The following is a 19,601-nucleotide window of genomic DNA, read 5'->3' as shown; positions in this document are numbered from 1 at the left end:
GCTGATGGCTCGGAGCCTGGAGCCTGTTTCCGATTCTGTGTCTCCCTCGCTCTCTGCCCCTCCCCCGTTCATGCTCTATCTCTGTCTGTCCCAAAAATAAATAAACGTTGAAAAAAAAAAATTAAAAAAAAAAATATTAAATACTCTGTAAAACCTTGGAGGAAACAAAACAAGATGCTTCTTAGTCTATAGCAAGTTTTTTTCCCCATGTCTCTGTCCTTAGAATAGAAGGAATGAAATATAGCTATAAAACATGTCTGAGTATTACATTTATAATCAAAAACCTTCTGAAATAAAATACATATATATGAAGTTAAATAAAAATATTCTAAGAAAGGTCTCAAACGAATACTCCAATTGCTAACTGAATTTTGGAGAAGTCAAATTTGGGAATGGAAATGGGGTATATGAGGAGGGGAGGGAGATATTTCCTCACCCCACATATATTTCTAATATTCACTGTATTATTTTTTTTTAATTTTCTCAACCCATGTTGTTCTTTAAAAATGAAACATGAGAAAAACACTCTTATTCTATTCCAGTGAAAAGTTAACTTTGTCCCAAAATTATTTCGATATTAATATGAACAACCAAGACCTTGATTTATTGGCCACCTGCTCATGCTGGATAATTGAAAAACCTTTTTGAGAATTAGCCATATCAGACTTGATCCAAAGATATAAAGAAAAAGAAACACTAAAAATGAAACAAAACACATCAACCTATTAGTATACTACATGCATGCCTCAAGTGAAAGGTAGCAAAGTGATTTGAGAAAGACACAAAATTCACTAAGCAAAAATCATATATGATGTCTTTTAAAGTAGTCAAACTTGTTTTGTCTATAATTATGTACCACTGCTTTAAGGAAAAAGACTACCCCCACATCCTACCCAGAGAAAAATACCAAGAAAATAAATCTCTTATACTTACATCAAGTAAGGACTCCTGTACAGAAAGAATATTTTCTTGTAAACCTTCAGTGAGGTTCAAGTACATAGCCTTATCATTAAGGGGAACCTTGACAGGGACATCGGAATAGTACATTTTTTCCTCTTACCAAGATAGAAAAAGCTATACAATAATTAAGCAGTTCTTTGTGACACCACAAAAGTAACACAACTGGCATCCACGGAGGAAAATTAATCTGAGCATAAGTAGAAAGTTCATCAAAATGCTTCTGGATCCATAGATGAACTTAACAACTAGCAAAATCATCCCTATAGTATTTAGTTTCTTAAAAAATATTTTACAGATATGCTAACACTTTGAAACCGTTTCATTCACCTTCAAAAAAATTTTCCCTGAAGTTCTTTGGCATAGTTGGGCCATATTCCTGGCTTCCATAACTTTCAGGACAGAAAGAAGCTAAATGAGGTGAGTCCCCCTAATAAGGGCATTCGGGAACAAAAATCCCACCCCCAAGGCTTCCATTCCCAGGATCAAAGTGTGCCCTTCTCATATACACTGTCAAATAGATTTTGCTTTCGGTCATTGAATTTCACCATAAAACACAGAATTACCAGATCAACTTAGCATGATACCAAGTAGAGAATTTTATAAACTATAAATTTTCCTCATTAAAGAACCCACCTAGCTACCAAATACAGATTCAAGGGCAAAGAGAACACTCTTTATAAATTACAACATTTAATTCCACTCATTACTTTCAAATTCAACAGATTGCTTTTGGGTTGCAAATGTAATCTTTTCAGTGGGATATTATTGTGTGTCAACTGATTTTAATCATTAAAGAGATACCTTCCCATAGAAAAAAGATAATTTGCCATTGCTAAGGCCTCTACTGAAATGCATTCTAAGCCATTCCATAAACTCCTCTCTCTTTTCTACTTCACAGCTTTCTTTCCTAAAAAGAATGAAAAACCTGAGGGCATTTTACTCAAAGAACTTGAGCAGCAAAACACTTTGCAATAAGTCATGCAGAACACCCAAACAGCCTATGTTTAGGGGGAATGTAAAACAGAAAACATGTAAACTTTTTGCTAGGGTTTTCAACCTAACTAAACAGACTGTCTTCTGAGACTGTAATCTTCAACATTCATGAAAGCATGAATTACTTGCCACACATCTTCACATCTTTTCCCAGGAGAAAAGCAACAAATGGAACAGCCAACACTCATATGCCTTTTGAGCAGGTTACCTCACAAACACACTGAAAAGATTCTGATATGTTAAAATGTGAATTATTACAGAACGCTTTCATGGATACACACTAAGCAGAATCTTCATTTTAACCTAAGAGCCAAGTTAAAAGCATCCTTGAAATGGCCCAATGTGGGAATGATGAAGGGCCAAATAACTTGGCAGCCAGAGTTTTAGTTTATGATTTATACTACAGGCAGAATTTTTTTTTGAAATCCATTCCATTAATTAAATAAATTTTATGTCAGTGGGAAAGACTGTCTAGATCGCCACATATCTGAAAAAGAAATATGGCAGCATTTGCTCAACAAATATTGGCTGCCCTACAGATGACACAAAACTCCAGGCCTGGAAGGAACACTGGAGCTCCTCCCGACCCACATCTCCCCTTCTAAAGGGGAGCAAAGCAAGACCCGGAGAAGGTAAGGGGCATGCCCAGGAAAAGAGTTACGGTCCCAGAGCCCACACCAGAACCTGAATCTCCCCATTCCCACTCCAATTTTCTTCTACGTGACATTTTGTTGGTCACTGGAAGACACTTATGTCTACCTATTTGTATATGATCAAACCACACTCAGCCAGACTTAGGTTTTTGTTTCCACTGTGACAGTCCCTGAAAAATACTTATATAAGAAACATTCAAAGGCATAATCCAGATAAAGTATAAGAAACTGCTAAAGAAAAATATCTACCATATGAATACTGAACCATTTGTTTCTTTGATTTTCTCAGGTGATGACAAGAAAATTCCACTAAATACGTCAAATAATATAAAATGTAAACAAATACTGGCTTCACAACCCCCTCTAGTGGGGACAAAATGTCAAACTGTTCCTATAATTACATCAAACAAGGCAGTTAGAAAGTAGAAGAAAGGCTTTGCAGTGGAAACCCTACCTCTTTAAAACACAGGATTTCAAAAAGCTCAAATGAGCTTTATTATTCTATTAGAGAAGCACTGACATAAAAACCAAATGGACTCAAATCAGCATGGCCAGGTGCAAGCTTCTCTCTGCCATCTGCTTCTTAAAGCACCTACATTTCTACTCAAGATCATTTTCCAGGCTTCAAATCTAACATTACTAAATGAACTATCATCAGCAAGTATTATCTTGATAGCACAGATTACTAGTACTTCTTCCCCAAACCACCAGCTCCAAAATACATACTCATATATGGAGAACAAAGCAATAATCACAGAGCTGTTTCCGGTAATACTACAAGTTCACGTGTATTCCAGCAACCTGTGAGATCCCAAGTGACAATCTACCTTAAGCTGTAGGGTTACCAGTAACTCTGGAGCTTGTAACCACTCCTATCACAACAATAACAACTCTATAATAACCCATGATGAAATCACAAAGCACACTGACTTAAGTGACAAGTATTTTGAAAAATCACATTGTTACAATTATGAATGAGTTAACAGAAGAACTTTTGAATTCCACTTTTCCAGCTTTATAAGTAAAAGTTTGCCTAGAATACTTTGGATGAGGTCCACTTAAGTAGCAAGGGGGACAAGTACATCCATAATTCTCAAATGGTACAGCAAGAAAGTAATGTGATCCAACAAGTTGTAAGAAATATCAGTGATATGAATATTAGTTAACATGATAGCATATCTCCCTGGTATCATCACCCTCACTCAGCTGCACCGTAATCTGCTCTGTTTACTCTGTAGAAGATGGAGTTTTGGGTGAAAGGCTGGATGAGGCTACAGGTTATGCACTTCTTCTCTGCTATGCCTTGGCCCACAGTACCCAAACTTTTACCATTATACCATTAGGAACTGAAGTAATTTAGAAATGATTATAGTGCCTTACTTTTCTGTGAAACTCTTGGAGATTTTTTAAAAATATGGGTCTAATCACATATTTAGACCTCTGTGGTTTGAGGTTCTACTGGTCTAAACGTCCTCTGACTACTGAGTCACTTACTAAATACTTTCCTTTTTTGAAGATTAAATGGACCTCCTCCCCTTGCTCTTCAATGCAAACCAATGGAGGGAACAGAAATGAAAAAGGCAAGATCATAATTGTAGAGCTGCTATTTGGACGGCATGGAAGATGGAACTTGACTATGGCTTATTCACAGATTTATAGGCAAGTGTGGACAAAATCCCAACTGATCCCAAAGGACCAAAATTAAACTCAGGAACTCATCATTCACACCGAAAGGTCAAAATCAGGATTATTCTACCATTTACAAAGAGGAACTCACAAATCCTGAGCAGAGAAGACTATAAGTCCAATATAGCATGCCTGGCCCTACATCCTCAGGGATGCAGACACTCCTCCTACATAAGCGAATCGAATACCAAGTGATTCACTAAGTAGAGAAAGCAATATGCATTAGCCAACTACTAACGCTTATAACCCAGCTATCAATCCCAAAGCTATCAACCAGGGAGCAGGAAAAGACCACTCTTTTCTTTAAATCTCGCAAGGCTGTGAAAAGTTCTGCTACGATAGGGTCAGACAGACTAAGGAGGTTGGAATGGACTCTGGATATGCAAACAAACTTAGGTTCAATCAGCCAATTTACCATTTTAACTTGCAGTGATGACATACACATGAGCTGAGTTTTTATCAATAACCCTGAATTTTGTTGGTGAATCTGAAACCCTACAGCCTGTGATCTCACTTCTACCCTTGCCACAATTAAAGAAAAAAAGGCAAAAACACTGTTTACTAACACGAAACATATTCACCATGTTACACTCAAGTTGGCTATGTATTTTCTTCCACTCTGCTAGAAACACTCATTCTTAGGTACTTCACTTCTTAAGAGCTCCTTTTTTTCTAGAAATTCCCTATCCCAGGATATAACCTATCAAGAAATGATCCCTATGTCTATTTTCTATATACTTAGAATCTATTTCCTCTGTAACTAACGTCCCCTTTAAAACTGTCACCACACAATACATCTCTAATTAGTTCCCTCTAATACCCTAACCATCTCTCTAATATCTTTTCCAATGAAAACTCACCTGTCAGATTATTTTTTCTTCTTCTTTAAAGTCTACTATAATAATTACTTAAACTGATCCCCTCAAGAATCCCAGTAGCTAAATTCCAGCAAACTATCCAAAGCCATCAGGGTCATGAAAACCTCATGCTGTGAGTTCACAAAGTAACAGAAAACCCTCACCCCCACAACTGCTGTGGAAGGACCCTGTCAAAATCCGGAAACCCTGGCCAGGGTCATGGACTCCAATGCCCTCCGTGACCTGGCACAGAATTGACAGGAGCGAAGCCTGCAAGTGCATAAGCCCACGCTGGTGCGAGAGGATTGTGGCCAGCTGGGAAGGGACAGCCACTGCTCAGATCCAGCCTGCCTGCTGCCATGTGCAGACACAGGCCACATGTGGCCGGGGCTTAGGACGTTTCAAGACAAGCCAGAAACTCTGGGTTGTTACATGAAATATTCCAATCTTTTTTTTTTTTGTTTGTTTTCAACGTTTATTTATTTTTGGGACAGAGAGAGACAGAGCATGAACGGGGGAGGGGCAGAGAGAGAGGGAGACACAGAATCGGAAACAGGCTCCAGGCTCCGAGCCATCAGCCCAGAGCCTGACACGGGGCTCGAACTCACGGACTGTGAGATCGTGACCTGGCTGAAGTCGGACGCTTAACCGACTGCGCCACCCAGGCGCCCCTCCAATCTTTAAATATAGATTGAACTTTGAAAAACACTGTGCAGCCAAACAATACAAATCGTCTATGGACAAAAATCCACCGAGCTGCCAGTTTTCTATCTCTATCCTAACTCTACTTACTGCCAGCTGCATGGGCAACTGACCCTATTCTCTGCTTCCTGTGAATACTAACGGTTCACAGTAATGATTAAAAAGGATTGTTTTATATATTAGAAAATGGATCATATCAAGCATAGTCTCAATACAAAAAGAGCCTATCATCATCGTCAATCAAGAAATTTGAGTCAAACTAAAAACAATCCTATCAAATTGACTTTCACCAATTGCTATTACTACTATTGCCACCATTTCCTGAACATTACCATGTGCCAGGAATTCTGTTCAACTCTTATATATGGACATAAAATATAGTCTCCTCCTTTTACTCCCTTTCTCCTTGGGTCTATTCACCACGCAGCATACAGTAAGATCATTAAACAATATGATCAGATACCATTTCCCTGCTTAAAATCCTCCACTGACTTCCCACTGCTCCTAGAATAAAATACAAACATCTTACCATGACATACAATGAGTTGGCCCTAGCTCACCTCTTCACCCTATCTGCACCCTCACCCCTCGGTCCCACAATCCCCACACCACAGCCTTCTGGCTGTTCTGCAGAGATATAAGGCTTCATGCTCTGTGGGTGTCTTGGCCTAGAATATTCTTCCTCAGGCTTCTGCATGGCTGCTCCTCACGACTCAAGTCTCAGCTCAGGCATTTCCTCCTCCAAAAGAACTTCCCTCATCAGTGCCCTACCAGTTGCTTTAATATCACTCTATTTTGTTTACCTATCACTTATTGGTGCTAAATTATCACTCACTCGAATTACTTAATTCACTTGTTTATGGTCTGCCTGCACGAGGATATAAGCTACTTACTTGAAGCAAAGAACCTGGCTGGACTTGTACGAGGCACTATTCCAAGCAACTAGAAACTAGGCGTCTGCCTCCAAAGCCAACCGGTACCTCCTAAATGAAAAGATCTTCAAGAATCTAACCATTTACTGTGTTTTAGTCTTATCTTAGAAAAGGAAGCATTCCACTCAACCACCTTTTAAAAGCTCAAATACTCATCAGGTTTTTAGGGGGTGACCAAAAAAAAAAAAAAAAATCATATATTCCTTCAACATGATACAAGATGATATAATTTTGGTCAGGAAAGAAAACCGCTGAAGACTGGGTTAGTCGTTTTTCTGAGTAACTTACCTCTTTCTCCCTTTCATAGTCTTCTTTGTCATATTCTTCTTCTTCTTCATTTTGCGTCTGCAGTGCCACACTGCCAAAATCCAGTGACATGGTCTTCCTGTAGAAAGAGACAGACGCTTGGTTTCTACACACCCCATAAAAATCTTCTAGGCCAAACTACCCAAGAGATGCCACACACACAAAAGACGACAGCGGCCAGGGAAAAGTTGGATGTAACTCACGCGTGGCAAATGGTTAGTATACCAAATATAAAGACTAAGCTTACAGATTAATTGTGACTCACAGAAAGAGCTGTATGGCAGTAATTCATAGAAAAGAACAAAGTGCAAAAAGCTAATAAACCTGTGACTAGACATTTCTTGTGGCCTGGAAAGTATAACCTAAGACAGCAAGATTTTTGTTCACACACACACACACACAAAATAATTAACTAGAAATATGCCAAAACAAAAATTTTAAGAATGTGCCCAGAGTGACTAATTTGATTTATTAAATATGGCAAAGGTAGTATCCTCCACAATTTGTTTTGTCCTCTATCACGAATCCAAAGGTCATGTTTTAACAAAAAGAGAGCCACTAAATTCTGAGCTAACAGCTGGCCCCCAAAAACCATCTGCAACCTGGGAAACTCCATATAGCACACACCCAGAATATAAGCGTTAAACGTGCCGCTCTTTAGCTTGGTAAAATCGGTTCTAGCAAAAACGAGTCAGGAAAAACGGAAGTGAAGACTGTGAAGCTGTACCACTGTAGAGTGCCCGTTCCAAAAGCAACAGCAAGAGTTCTCTAGAGAACAGTCTCTGCTGTGGCAGAAGGAGCAGCAGGAGGTGGGTTTTCAAGTACGCGCAGTCAGAAGCCTGCCAATGACTGGAATTATACTGAGGGATCGACACGACACAGAAACGGTGCAGAATGTCAAAGCTCCAAAAGACCCTGATGAGAAGGTAGGCGGGCGTCATCAACTACCCGCCTAATTCTGTCTGCCATTCACTGCACTCTTCTGCATGCCAGGGAAATGCACTTTGAGGTGAGCCTGCGCCACAACTCATTCACCGCACTTTTTCGGGCTCTAAAATGTCATTAAGTTGGAAGTGAAATAAGAAGCAGAGGCCCAGGAATCCAAATACATTTGACCACAAAGAACGCGGCTCCCTCATGTTAACAGCTGAGAACTATGATCACAAACCTTTATGTAAGCCAATAGCTCTAGAAGCAAAAGATGTTCCACTTCATCAAACCTGACGCACCTTTGATGGTAGCACACAGGTCCATTTATACCACTAAGAAAAATAGATGGCCAATTAAATTATGACACCTCATTAATTTTAAACTGCAGCCTGACTCTGTAGATATTAAAATTTGAAAAGAAAATCTGCACTTTAGAATAGATGAAACATGGCATTACAGACTAACACAGATATGAATTTTAATGCTGAAAATGCCCCTACATCGAGTTTTTGCTTTTCAAGGACTGAATTATGCTTCTTGTCCAAACTCTAATTTGCAGTCCACCTTTTTTATCCCTCCCTCTCTGGTCCCTACAACCAGCCCATTCCTTTCGATTCTTATCAAATAAAACTCCTTACATCAACACAAACCCTTCCAGCTTCTACCTTTTAGACCAGACCCGCTCCTTTCTGTTCTTGTGCCAGAGCTAAAAGGAGGATGAGACACGTGCACTTTTTCACTGAGAGGGAAAATACATAAGCCTAGGGAATCTAAACCTGTCTCCACCCAGGAGCTACAAGAACCTTCTTGTGCACCTACGTAAGGTGGAGATCTGAATGTAAAAAGCCTATAATACAGCTGAAATAGTGAGGGAAACACACAAGCTCACATCTCTAGGGTTTTTCACTATTGCAAGTGAACATCAGATCTACAGAATCAACAGATAATGAAAATAGCCCATTTAAATCCTGGTTCCTTAAAAGAAATTAGATTAAGTCGGCCCTTAAGAATCTTCCTGAATTCTCCAGGCAGAAATAATCTTTCCTGGGGCATCTGGGTGGCTCAGTCGGTTAAGCGTCCGAATTCAGCTCAGGTCATGATCTCGCTCGCAGTTCATGAGTTCGAACCCCGAATCGGGCTCTGTGTTGACAGCTCAGAGCCTGGAGCCAGCTTCACATTCTTCATCTCCCTCTCTCTCTGCCCTCCCCCGCTTGTGCCCTGTCTCTCTCTCTCAATCTCTCTCTCTCTCTCTCTCTCTCTCTCAAAAATAAACATTTACAAAAAAAAATCTTTCCCACTTCTGATATTTATAGTATTCTCTACCTCTTCCGATATTTTATAGTTAAAGCCAAAATATGGATTTGGGTTGACTTCTCCTGTATTAGACAAAAGAAAGGAGATTTTTTTTCAATCCTTCACTAACATGCCATCAATTCCCATTGAATATTAAAAAAGAGCATTCAGATTTACAACAGCCTATTGTTAAATACAGATATTTTAAATAAAGAGCTACTTTTTCTCAGAGAATAGTGAATTCTGCAACATATTTTCATTTTTAGGTGAAGAGGATGTAAAAGACCAAAGTGTATCTTTTCTGAATGGCTTTTTAATCCAAACCAAGTCATTAAAGAAATCTGAAAATATCTGAAAAGACCAAAATCTCTTTAGACAGGGGAAAAAAGATACAAATAAGTTTTTCTTCTCAAAATTGCAAACAATTGAAGACCTTAAGAAACGATTTTAGGCATAAAGGGAAATCTGATAAACTTACTGTGGATGGATAGATAAATAAATAAATAGTATTTTAACTAAAATTTTAAATAAAAGCTAATGCTTTTCCTCAACTGATTAATCACTACTAATTACCACTTCTATCAAAGAATACTCATATCTGAATACTATAATAGTCAGAACAATAAGAGACTGCTTTAGAAGAAAAAAATAAATAGTAAGACAGTATACCCAAAAGCCATAAGGAAAAACTTGACAGAAACTTAACCACAAAAAGTAAAACCTTTTATATGGCATCATATACAAGTCAAATATTATGTATGAAAACATAAAGAAGATAATAATGTATAAGAAAAATATTTGCAAAACACATGAATAAGTCCCAACATACAACTCTCCGAAAAAAGACAAACAACCCAATTTAAAATGGGCAACTGACATGACAATTCTTTTTAAATTTTTTTTTTTTCAACGTTTATTTATTTTTGGGACAGAGAGAGACAGAGCATGAACGGGGGAGGGGCAGAGAGAGGGAGACACAGAATCGGAAACAGGCTCCAGGCTCCAAGCCGTCAGCCCAGAGCCCGACGCGGGGCTCGAACTCACGGACCGCAAGATCGTGACCTGGCTGAAGTCGGACGCTTAACCGACTGCGCCACCCAGGCGCCCCATGACAATTCTTTTTAATGTAAATGCTCGATTAACTTGAAAAGATGTGTAAGCTCATGTAGAATTCACAGTGTCATTTAAACAATGAAATGATTTTTCAACCACTAAATTGAAAAAAAAATTAACACCTAGTGGTGACTATTTTGTAGGAAATAGGTATCTTCATGATTGGTCAAAAGCATGAACTGCAAAAACTATCTTGAAAACTGCCATATTAATCTACTGAAAAACAACACTTGCCCTAGTAAAATACTTTTGAACAAATTTGGCAATACTATACTACTAACAGAAATAATGAACTATTTCTATATTTACTGACTGATCATTAAAAAATCAAGATGCAGAATAAGTGCACTGCATGTTTTTTAATAGCAAACTAGTTAATACTTTATTCCCAGATAGATCACCTTTTTTTTTTTTTTTTTTTTTTTAATGTTTATGTTTGAGAGAGAGGGAAACAGAACGTGAACAGGGGAAGAGCAGAGAAAGAGGGAGACACAGAATCCAAAGCAGGCTCCAGGTTCTGAGCTGTCAGCACAGACCCCATGTGGGGCTCAAACTCACAAACCATGAGATCATGACCTGAGCTGAAGTTGGACGCTCAACTGACTGAGCCACCCAGGCGCCCCTAGATCACTCTTTCTGAACCTATTAACAAGACTATGAGACTATGTTCTGTATTTTTCTTTTTTTTAAACACTCAGATCAGAAGGTCTCAATCTCAGTACTCATTTTGTCATCCCTGGTTGTTGTCTTTGCCCTCCTTGCAATGAGAAGGAAAACCAATGAGTGTTTAGTTGGACAAAATATTAAAAACCAAAAGTACTTGTTTTTGTCTCATCCAAAAACCTATAAGCTGAGAGCAGAATAAAATGCTTGTCCCCCATGTTTTACACATAGTAGGCACACAACGAATATTTGTTGAATGAATGATACATTCATGTGGCCTTATAGGATTCATTATTTCAATAAAATTTTACTCAACACCTACTGTGTGCCCGTTTATATCCTAGATGTATCTAAGATATGATATCAGCCATGGGGAGCTTAGAGTCCCTTAGAGAAACAGTGATATAAATTAACAGTTACAATGATACATAGTAATAAGTTCTACAATAGAGGAGAGTGTAAAGCACAAATTAGGAAGAAAGGAAGGCTGAGAGAAATTTCACAGAAAGACAAGACTTCAGATTACAAAGAACACAATACTGCTGTCAGTGGTTAAGAATAAGGGCACTCATGCAGACAACCTGGGCTCAATTCTGGCTCTTCTATTTATCAGCTGTGCAAACTTGAGCACTCGGTTTCCATTGTTTCATTAATAAAATGTGGGTAAAAATAGTGCCTACCTCAAAGACTATGAATATGTACTAATTATGAACATAAGGTGCTTAGCACTATGTACCAATCAATTCATTTGTTTCGTTATTGTTAAAACGTTATCACCGATGAACGGGAGTCTGCAGCTACAGAAGAGGTTAAGCAAAGACCATTCAGTACATCTGAGAAAGGTAAATGGGCAGCCTGTGGGAAACCTTACTTCAAGTAATGTAACCTCTTCTCCGATGAAGATATCCTTCCACTCCTGTTCCCCTATGGCATTAGTCACTCTTTTGCACTTCCAGACTATATATGTTTCTTATACTTTTCTTATGGCTTCAATTTCAGCCTCTCACTTAGTTGAGTGCATTTACATATCTAGCAAGTGCATATAAATTGCCATTCATTGAAGGATATGGTGACATTCAGCTTAAACCGGACTTAAGTTCCTGACTATAAGATAGGAAAGGTTAACTGGCACAAAGGGAATTTATAAATGCCCTAGGAAATTCTACTTACTTGCTTAGATGCTAGCTTCCTTTCAAGAATGAACATAGCCAGAACACGCTAGCCTGTTTTAGACTTGCCAAGCCAGGCTTAAGAGGCCTAGTCATTTATTCAACAATTATTTGCCAAGCCCCGTTCAAGATTACAAAATTTAACATGACCTGGTGGAGGAAAAGAGAATAGACATTTACACAAATGATGGCAATAATCTGCGATCAGTGCTAATGACAGAAGCTTGGACAAGTCGATTCAGGGCGCCTGAAGATTGCAGCAAGTGCACCCAACAGGCTGAACGACGCAAGAAATCAGTGGCCTTACCAAGGAACTCCGTTTAGGGTCAATTACAGCACAATAACTAGGTACTGCGAGAGTGAAGCTGCAGAATGCCTGCACAGGGCGCGCCTTGGAGCTGCAGGCTTTGGCTGGCTTTGGCTGCCAGCGTCACGTGCACTCGTTCAACACACGTGTACAGGGCACCCACTGTGAGCCAGGCGCGACGCCAGGATGACATAGCGGGGGTCCCCAGGATAGGGTCTCAGGGTTACTCCAACAGCCTGGAGGACGCGAGGAGGGCTTCCCACACGCCACTTATTAGTAGGAACTTGGGATCTCGATGACACTTCAGAGTCAGAGCCTGAGTCCCGCAACCCGCGGACAGTCCACCACCACCGGATTTGAGGAGGGTCAGCCCTCGGAAAGCCTCAGCCAGAATCCTGAGGACACCGCACCTCCTCCAACCCCAGCTCCAAGCCCAGCTGAGAAGCGAAACTCACCGGAGGCCACGGATGCTATCACCACGGGGAAACCCTAGCCCCGGCCAAAGACCGACTTCTAACAAACCCCCTTACCCGGGATCTAATCTACTAGCTCCTTCCTCGTCACAACCGAACCAGAAGTGCTGAGGCCATTGATGAGCAGCCTCGTCCTTCAATCGCCTGCTAGAAGCTGCTCTGGTGGGCGGGGCCATGCCGGCTCGGGGCGGGGCGCAGAGGCGGAAGTCTCCGCCTTTCTCAAGCTTAGTTGAGAAGTCCACCCGCAGTTGCAAATGTATGGCTGTTTGAAAGCGGGCGCCAGCGGTGGCGGGAAGCTCTTCCTGTGCTCCCATTGGTGGATTCGTGAGCCAATTACGAAATGATTGACTATGGAGCGGGCGGGCTTATGGTTGCTTAGAAACGCCCAGGCGCCTGGCCTCAGGCCTATGGCGAGGAAGAACCTGGTCTTGTCCGGGGCCAGTTGCCCCTTCCTTCACCACCTGGTTCCCCCAACAGCTCACGCTGCTCTTTCAATTCCCAAACCTCAGTTTTCGGCTGCAGCACACAGAATCCCTCACTTTCCCCGCCGAACCCCTACCTTGAAGGTTTTTTCACTTGCCCTTCTCTAAGGTGCCTGCTTCCCCATCACCCAAACAGGCTTAGATGTAATTTTACTTTGTCTTCTTGCTTATTGGGTCCTGCCTTGTTTGAATTTGTATTTCTTTCATTACTGATGAGTTAGCACATTTTCCCAAGTGTGTGTTCACTACTTGAATTTCCTCAAGTGTGAATGTTCTCGTCACTTGGGTATATGCTAACCTGTCCTTTGAGACAGTGCTGTCCAGTGTACACTAAAGCCCATTCTGTATCCACCTTCCAAGTTAAAGGGTTCCAGTGAATATCGAGGAGTTGGTAGCACTGGGTTCACATATCTTTTTACCTTCCTCATACATACGAGAAAACCCTTTCGGCTATGGTATGGAAAAAAATGGTTGTTTAAGGCTTTTCATAATCTGACTAGTTTTCTTCCCACCCCAGTGATGCCTACACTGACCCCTGTAATCCCATCAACTAACCTAAGATTATGCCATATAATAGGTACTCACTCAATCCATAGCAATACATGAGTGAAATTACTGGCTGAGCTGCCTATCGTTCCCAGAGTGCTTTTGTTTTGCTCACGCTCGAGCTTTCACCTGTATTGCCCTATCTTACTTACCTACTCAGTCTTCAAGATAGATGAGCACCTCCTCTGAAGACTTTCACGACACACTTCCCTCCCTTGGCAGAAACAACCCCTCTTACATCTGTTTACAGTATAGGTATCTTATGGTGCTTATTATCTTCTACAATTAGTTGTGTGTCTGATTTACTCAGTTCAATGTTAATATCTTGAGGTACTGACATTGCTCCTTGGACATCAAACATGCTTCATAGTCCCTGGTGGGCACTCAAAGTTGTTAAGTGAGCAGATAAATGAATGAACAAATAAATGAAGGCTTCTGTGCCAGAAAATATGAGTAAAAGACATTCAGGTAAATGGCAGTTGTTGAAACCTGAGCCAAGGTATCTGTTAGTGGGAACTAGGCTTGGATTAAGAGGATGCTAAGTAATCCCTGCCCACAAACATAGAGGTGAGCACATAAAATATATAAGGGGGGGGGGGGCAAAGCACATGAGGAGACAATGTTTATAATCCCTTACACAGTGCTTTAGAATTTGGTAAGTTCTTTCACAGACAGTAGCTCATGTGTTCCTCACAACAAACCTGTGAGGAGCTAGGACAGGTAAAAAAATGACTAAATAAATAAATAAATAAGTGACTTGTCCAAAGCTACACAGCTAATGTGAGAGGAAGAATTTGAATACATATCCTTTATCTCCAAATCCAGAGCTATTTGTATTTAATATTATATTAAATGTGAGATTTAAGTACGTATGTCACAAAAGATGCAAAGTAAAGAATAAATCAGAGCCTCTTGCCTCTAAAAATGGGTTTGGGTAGAGTTTTACAGGTATAATCAATGAAATTTTCTTGACTGCCTATCTTGTGTAGTTCCTGGCCTCAATGCTTGAATATAAAGTGTGAGGCAGGACCCTTACCCTCCAGATAATCATACTCGTTAGCAGTGCAAGATGCTTACATAAGAAGGCAAATCTCTCTCTCCCTCTCTCTCTCTCTCACACACACACAAACACACACACACAACACACACACACACAAATAGTTTACTACATGCAATATAAGAATGGGTGATGACCTTTTGGGATGAGCACTGGGTGTTGTATGGAAACCAATTTGTCAATAAATTTCATATATATAAAAAAAAAAAAAAGAATGGGTGATGATTCTGGGGAAAAATGAGCATTTAAGAAAGGATTTATCTGACCAAGTTCTTGGAAGAAGAGGAAAAGAGAGTCAACAGGAAGGTTGTTAGCATGAGTGATTGTAAGGTGAAACCAAACCACCAAGAGTAAAGGATTCTTATATTTAGAGGTATGCGTGAAGAAGTACACCGAAAAGGAGCAGCCAATAGAAGAGCTTGATGCCTGAAGAAATAGGAAAGCCATGCTATAAATGTAAGGTAAGGTGTAAACAAGGAACAAACTTGACATGTCCAGAGAAACACAACCAGACAAAATCATTATGGGGCAATAAAATAAATGTGGGGAAAGAAAGAAAAACTGCCAAAGACCTTGAGTGCTAGACAAGATATTATTTCTGGAATGTTGGGTCAATATTTATCTTGCATTTTTTAAACAGACACACCTGTGAGCTGGGAGGGACGCTACCTCTACCAGACCTGTTTATGTTTCTAGGGGAAATGTCATGTTGCTGATGAGATGTGGTCCTTCCCATTCAGAACATATATAAAGGTGGAGCTAAACCATCATTCCTCTTTCTTCCTATCTTCTCTGTGGTGCCAAAGCTATCAGGTCAAAGCAAAGCCATTATGAAATAAACAGTGCTATCCTTAAAAGAACACTGAACTTAAAAATGATCCAAGTTTAAGTTCCAGCTTTCTCACCCACTAGTTTTTATCCACAATTTATTTAACCCCTGAGCCTCAAAGTTCTTATTTAAAAATAGGAATAATATCTACTCTGCAGGATTGTAAAAAAGGATGAAATGATATTGCGTCTAAAATGTAGAAATGCTATTTAACTGAATGTTATTTAACTGAGGGAGACCAGAACATTATTTGTAATACGTTCAATAATACTTTTTGAGCATCCACTTTGCACCAAGCACTATTCTAGAGGATCATTTAATACTGACACATGGATCAAAATGCCTGCCCTAATTAACCCCTAATCACCGAATCTACTCTGGTCCAAGGTCACCGTAACTTTAGTACCATCACTTCCCCACCACTCCAAGATCAGGCTGTACCTGATTTGTTCAAAGGTAAGCACCAGACCCAAGCTGGGCCACTCATATTCCCTTCCCAGGTAACTGAAATAAGACGTAATGAAACTGAGTCAGGTGGTAACCATACAGAAGAGAAGCAGACTTTTATTACAGTTGTCTGTATTTTATGGGAAATATACCACTTCCATTTATGGAAGTATATGTATATTGTGGAGTCTAGACTGAAGATCATGAACTTGTGTCGCTCAAAGCCATAGATCTGTCTGGTTCTAAAACATTGTGAAGTCTAACAGTTAAGTTTTTCCTTGGGTTCTGTGATAACCTGAACCTTAAAACACTTTTTGACTTGAGCTGACTTGGGTCATTTAGGGGTTGAATAGTGTCCCCCCCAAATTTTGTGTCCACCCAGAACTCAGAATGTGACCTTATTTGGAAATAGGATCTTTGCAAATGTAATTAGTTAATATAGATAAGGATAGGCCCTAAATCTAAGACTGATGTCCTTAAAAGAAGAGGAACCTGAAACTAATGTAATATTGTGTGTCAATTGAATACACACACAAATATATATATATATATATATATATATGTTACTGTAGTACAGAGTTCACTGTTAAAATGTGTAATTTCCTCAAAAAAAAAAAAAAAAAGAAACAAGAAGAGGTAAAGACACACAAGGAGAAGACAGCCATGTAAAGATGAAGGCAGAAGTAAGAGTTATGTTGCCACAACCCAGGGAAAACACCCAGGGCCACCAGAAGCTGGCAAGGGATTCTTCTCCAGAACATTCAGAAGGAACATGGTCCTGCCAACACTTTGATTTCAGACTTTTAGTCTCCAGTACTGTGAGAGAATAAATTTTCTTGTTTTAAGCCACTTAGTTTGTGGTACTTTGTAGCAGGAGCCCCAGGAAGTTAATACAGGTGGGTTTTCATTCCTTGGAACCAAACATTTATGAATAAGATGCATGTGTGACAATAGATCGTATCTGAAAAGTCTAAACCAGTGATTCTCCAAGTATGATCCACGGCCCACTGCTGGACCTCAAGGATATTCCAGATGGTTCATTAAATGATACAAACCACAACGGTTTCTTCAATTCTCATGGGAAAATAACTTGCAATTTTATAGGCTTTTATTTTTATATACAGCTAAAGTTTACCTACTAGGAATATACCAAGTAAGATAATGAGGGGTTATTAATGCTTAGAATTTGTTACAAGTATCACATTATTTAAGCTCACCAAGAACGGTTTTCATCACTTCTATGTGCAGCATTATAAAACTCCTGCTTGTGCATACTTGAAGATAACTGAAATACTTTTGGGAGAAGGGCATAAATATTAGGGTCATTCCCAGGCAATTGTGGGTTTGAAGGGTTATTACTCCCACATCTTAATTATGAACTATCTTTCCTTGGCTTAATATCAATTAAATTTGTTGTAAGCTGTTTGGTTAACTCAACTGTGTGTACTGTGGAACTATTTTAATACATGAATTTCCACTTTTCCTATAATGACTTTAAAATAATATCCAAGTTCAGGTTCCATTTTTGTCATTAGTCATCTATTAGTAAAGTCATCAATTTGTAATTCCTCTGAAGTTTGCTTATACTCTCTGGAAATGTGTTAGGTATAAATTTGTTCTGTTTAAATAACTGACAACACACTATCAAGGAAAGTGATAAAATTACTCATTTTTTGAAAAGTTCATAGGGCAGTATTTTGGAATATAAAATCATATGAATGGTATTTCTCCCTTAAAAGTAAATAAGCAATTCCTATCATTCCTCTTCAGTTCTTTCTTGTCATTGAGTTATTTTTCCACTATCTAAACAAACAAACAAACAAACAAATAAAAAGGGGGGTTGAGGGATGAAAGTTATGTGGGGTAATAGGTCTTTCGCCCCTTCCGTGGTCTTTGGTCAAAAGTGTGAGAGCCAATTGCCTGAACTTAATGTTTAGGAGTCACACCAAGGTTTTGAATCAGAAAACCTATCAGAAGAAGTGATGGCGACCATTTGATAAAGATCCAAGGCTGCAAAAATTATATTTGAATGTGAAATGCGGGCCCTCCCAGATGCCATATTGCTTCTGTTACTTGAAACAGTAGGTTGAAAAGGAAAGAAAGAAGTACCAAAACAAGATCATAAAATTGGTGTGTATTTGAAATGCTTACATAACACGTTCAAAGCAGGTTAATGAGATACGATGTGATGCTACCATAAGAAAATAACAAGATTTATTTTTTATTTTTTTAATGTGTATTCATTTATGAGAGAGAGAGAGAGAGAGAGAGAGAGAGCAAGTGGGGGTGGGACAGAGAAAGAGGAGACACAGAATCTGAAGCAGGCTCTAGGCTCTGAGCTGTCAGCACAGAGCCCGACATAGGGCTCTAACTCACAAACTGAGATCATGACCTGAACCAAAGTCTGATGCTTAACCCACTGAGCCCCAGGCACCCTGAAAATTACAGGATTTCTTTAAAATGTTCATGTATTGGGGCGCCTGGGTGGCGCAGTCGGTTAAGCGTCCGACTTCAGCCAGGTCACGATCTCGCGGTCCGGGAGTTCGAGCCCCGCGTCAGGCTCTGGGCTGATGGCTCAGAGCCTGGAGCCTGTTTCCGATTCTGTGTCTCCCTCTCTCTCTGCCCCTCCCCCGTTCGTGCTCTGTCTCTCTCTGTCCCAAAAATAAATAAACGTTGAAAAAATAAAATGTTCATGTATTTGAACATTTAGTCCAGTAATGGGACACATAGTTAAAGTTATTTGATGTTCTTCTGCCTTGGGTTAGGTTCTCAAAAGTGAAACTTGGGATGGAAATTTGAGTTCATAGATAGGATTTATTAAGGAAGGGCTTTCCAGAGAAAGTTGTTAGGGAATGAGGAAGCAGGACAGGAAAAGGGAAAAGCCAGGCAGGCACGTGCTTTCAGGAGATGTGCCGGCCAGTCTGACCCCACAGGGAGCTCTGGAGTTTAATCAGGATGGGACAAGAGAGGCGGGCTTTCCCACTCTTGCACTAGTGATGGTGGCAAGGAAGAGGAGAAGGAAACTCACAGGCACTTCTGGCTGGTGACTCAAAGCAGCTCCCCTTACCTGAGGCTGTGCCCAGAAACAGAAGTCAGTCACTCTGCAGGCAGTTAGGAGCAAAACACACAGAGGCCGGCAGTGGGGCAAGCAGAAATGATTCCAGGAATCTGAGAGGGGCTGGGCAGAGCTGGCAATGCCTGGC

General features: G+C 40.0%; 1 protein-coding gene across 1 annotated transcript in view; it reads right to left on the bottom strand.

Moving 5' to 3' along the window:
* Positions 1–8,347, bottom strand: part of CEP152 (centrosomal protein 152) — an 88,509-nt gene extending 80,162 nt beyond the window's left edge. Inside the window, exons 1-2 of the mRNA XM_032593643.1 lie at positions 8,258–8,347; positions 7,072–7,168 (exon numbers count right to left, since the gene is read on the bottom strand). Coding sequence (XP_032449534.1) covers positions 7,072–7,161 — 90 coding nt within the window. The 5' untranslated portion in view covers positions 7,162–7,168; positions 8,258–8,347. The remainder of the gene's footprint in view (positions 1–7,071; positions 7,169–8,257) is intronic.
* Positions 8,348–19,601: the final 11,254 nt, after the last annotated feature.

The sequence above is a fragment of the Lynx canadensis genome, chromosome B3 (assembly GCF_007474595.2).
Source record: "Lynx canadensis isolate LIC74 chromosome B3, mLynCan4.pri.v2, whole genome shotgun sequence".
NCBI lineage: Eukaryota > Metazoa > Chordata > Mammalia > Carnivora > Felidae > Lynx > Lynx canadensis.
The sequence above is the reverse complement of the archived record's forward strand: the minus strand, read 5'-3'. Positions and strand labels throughout refer to the sequence as shown.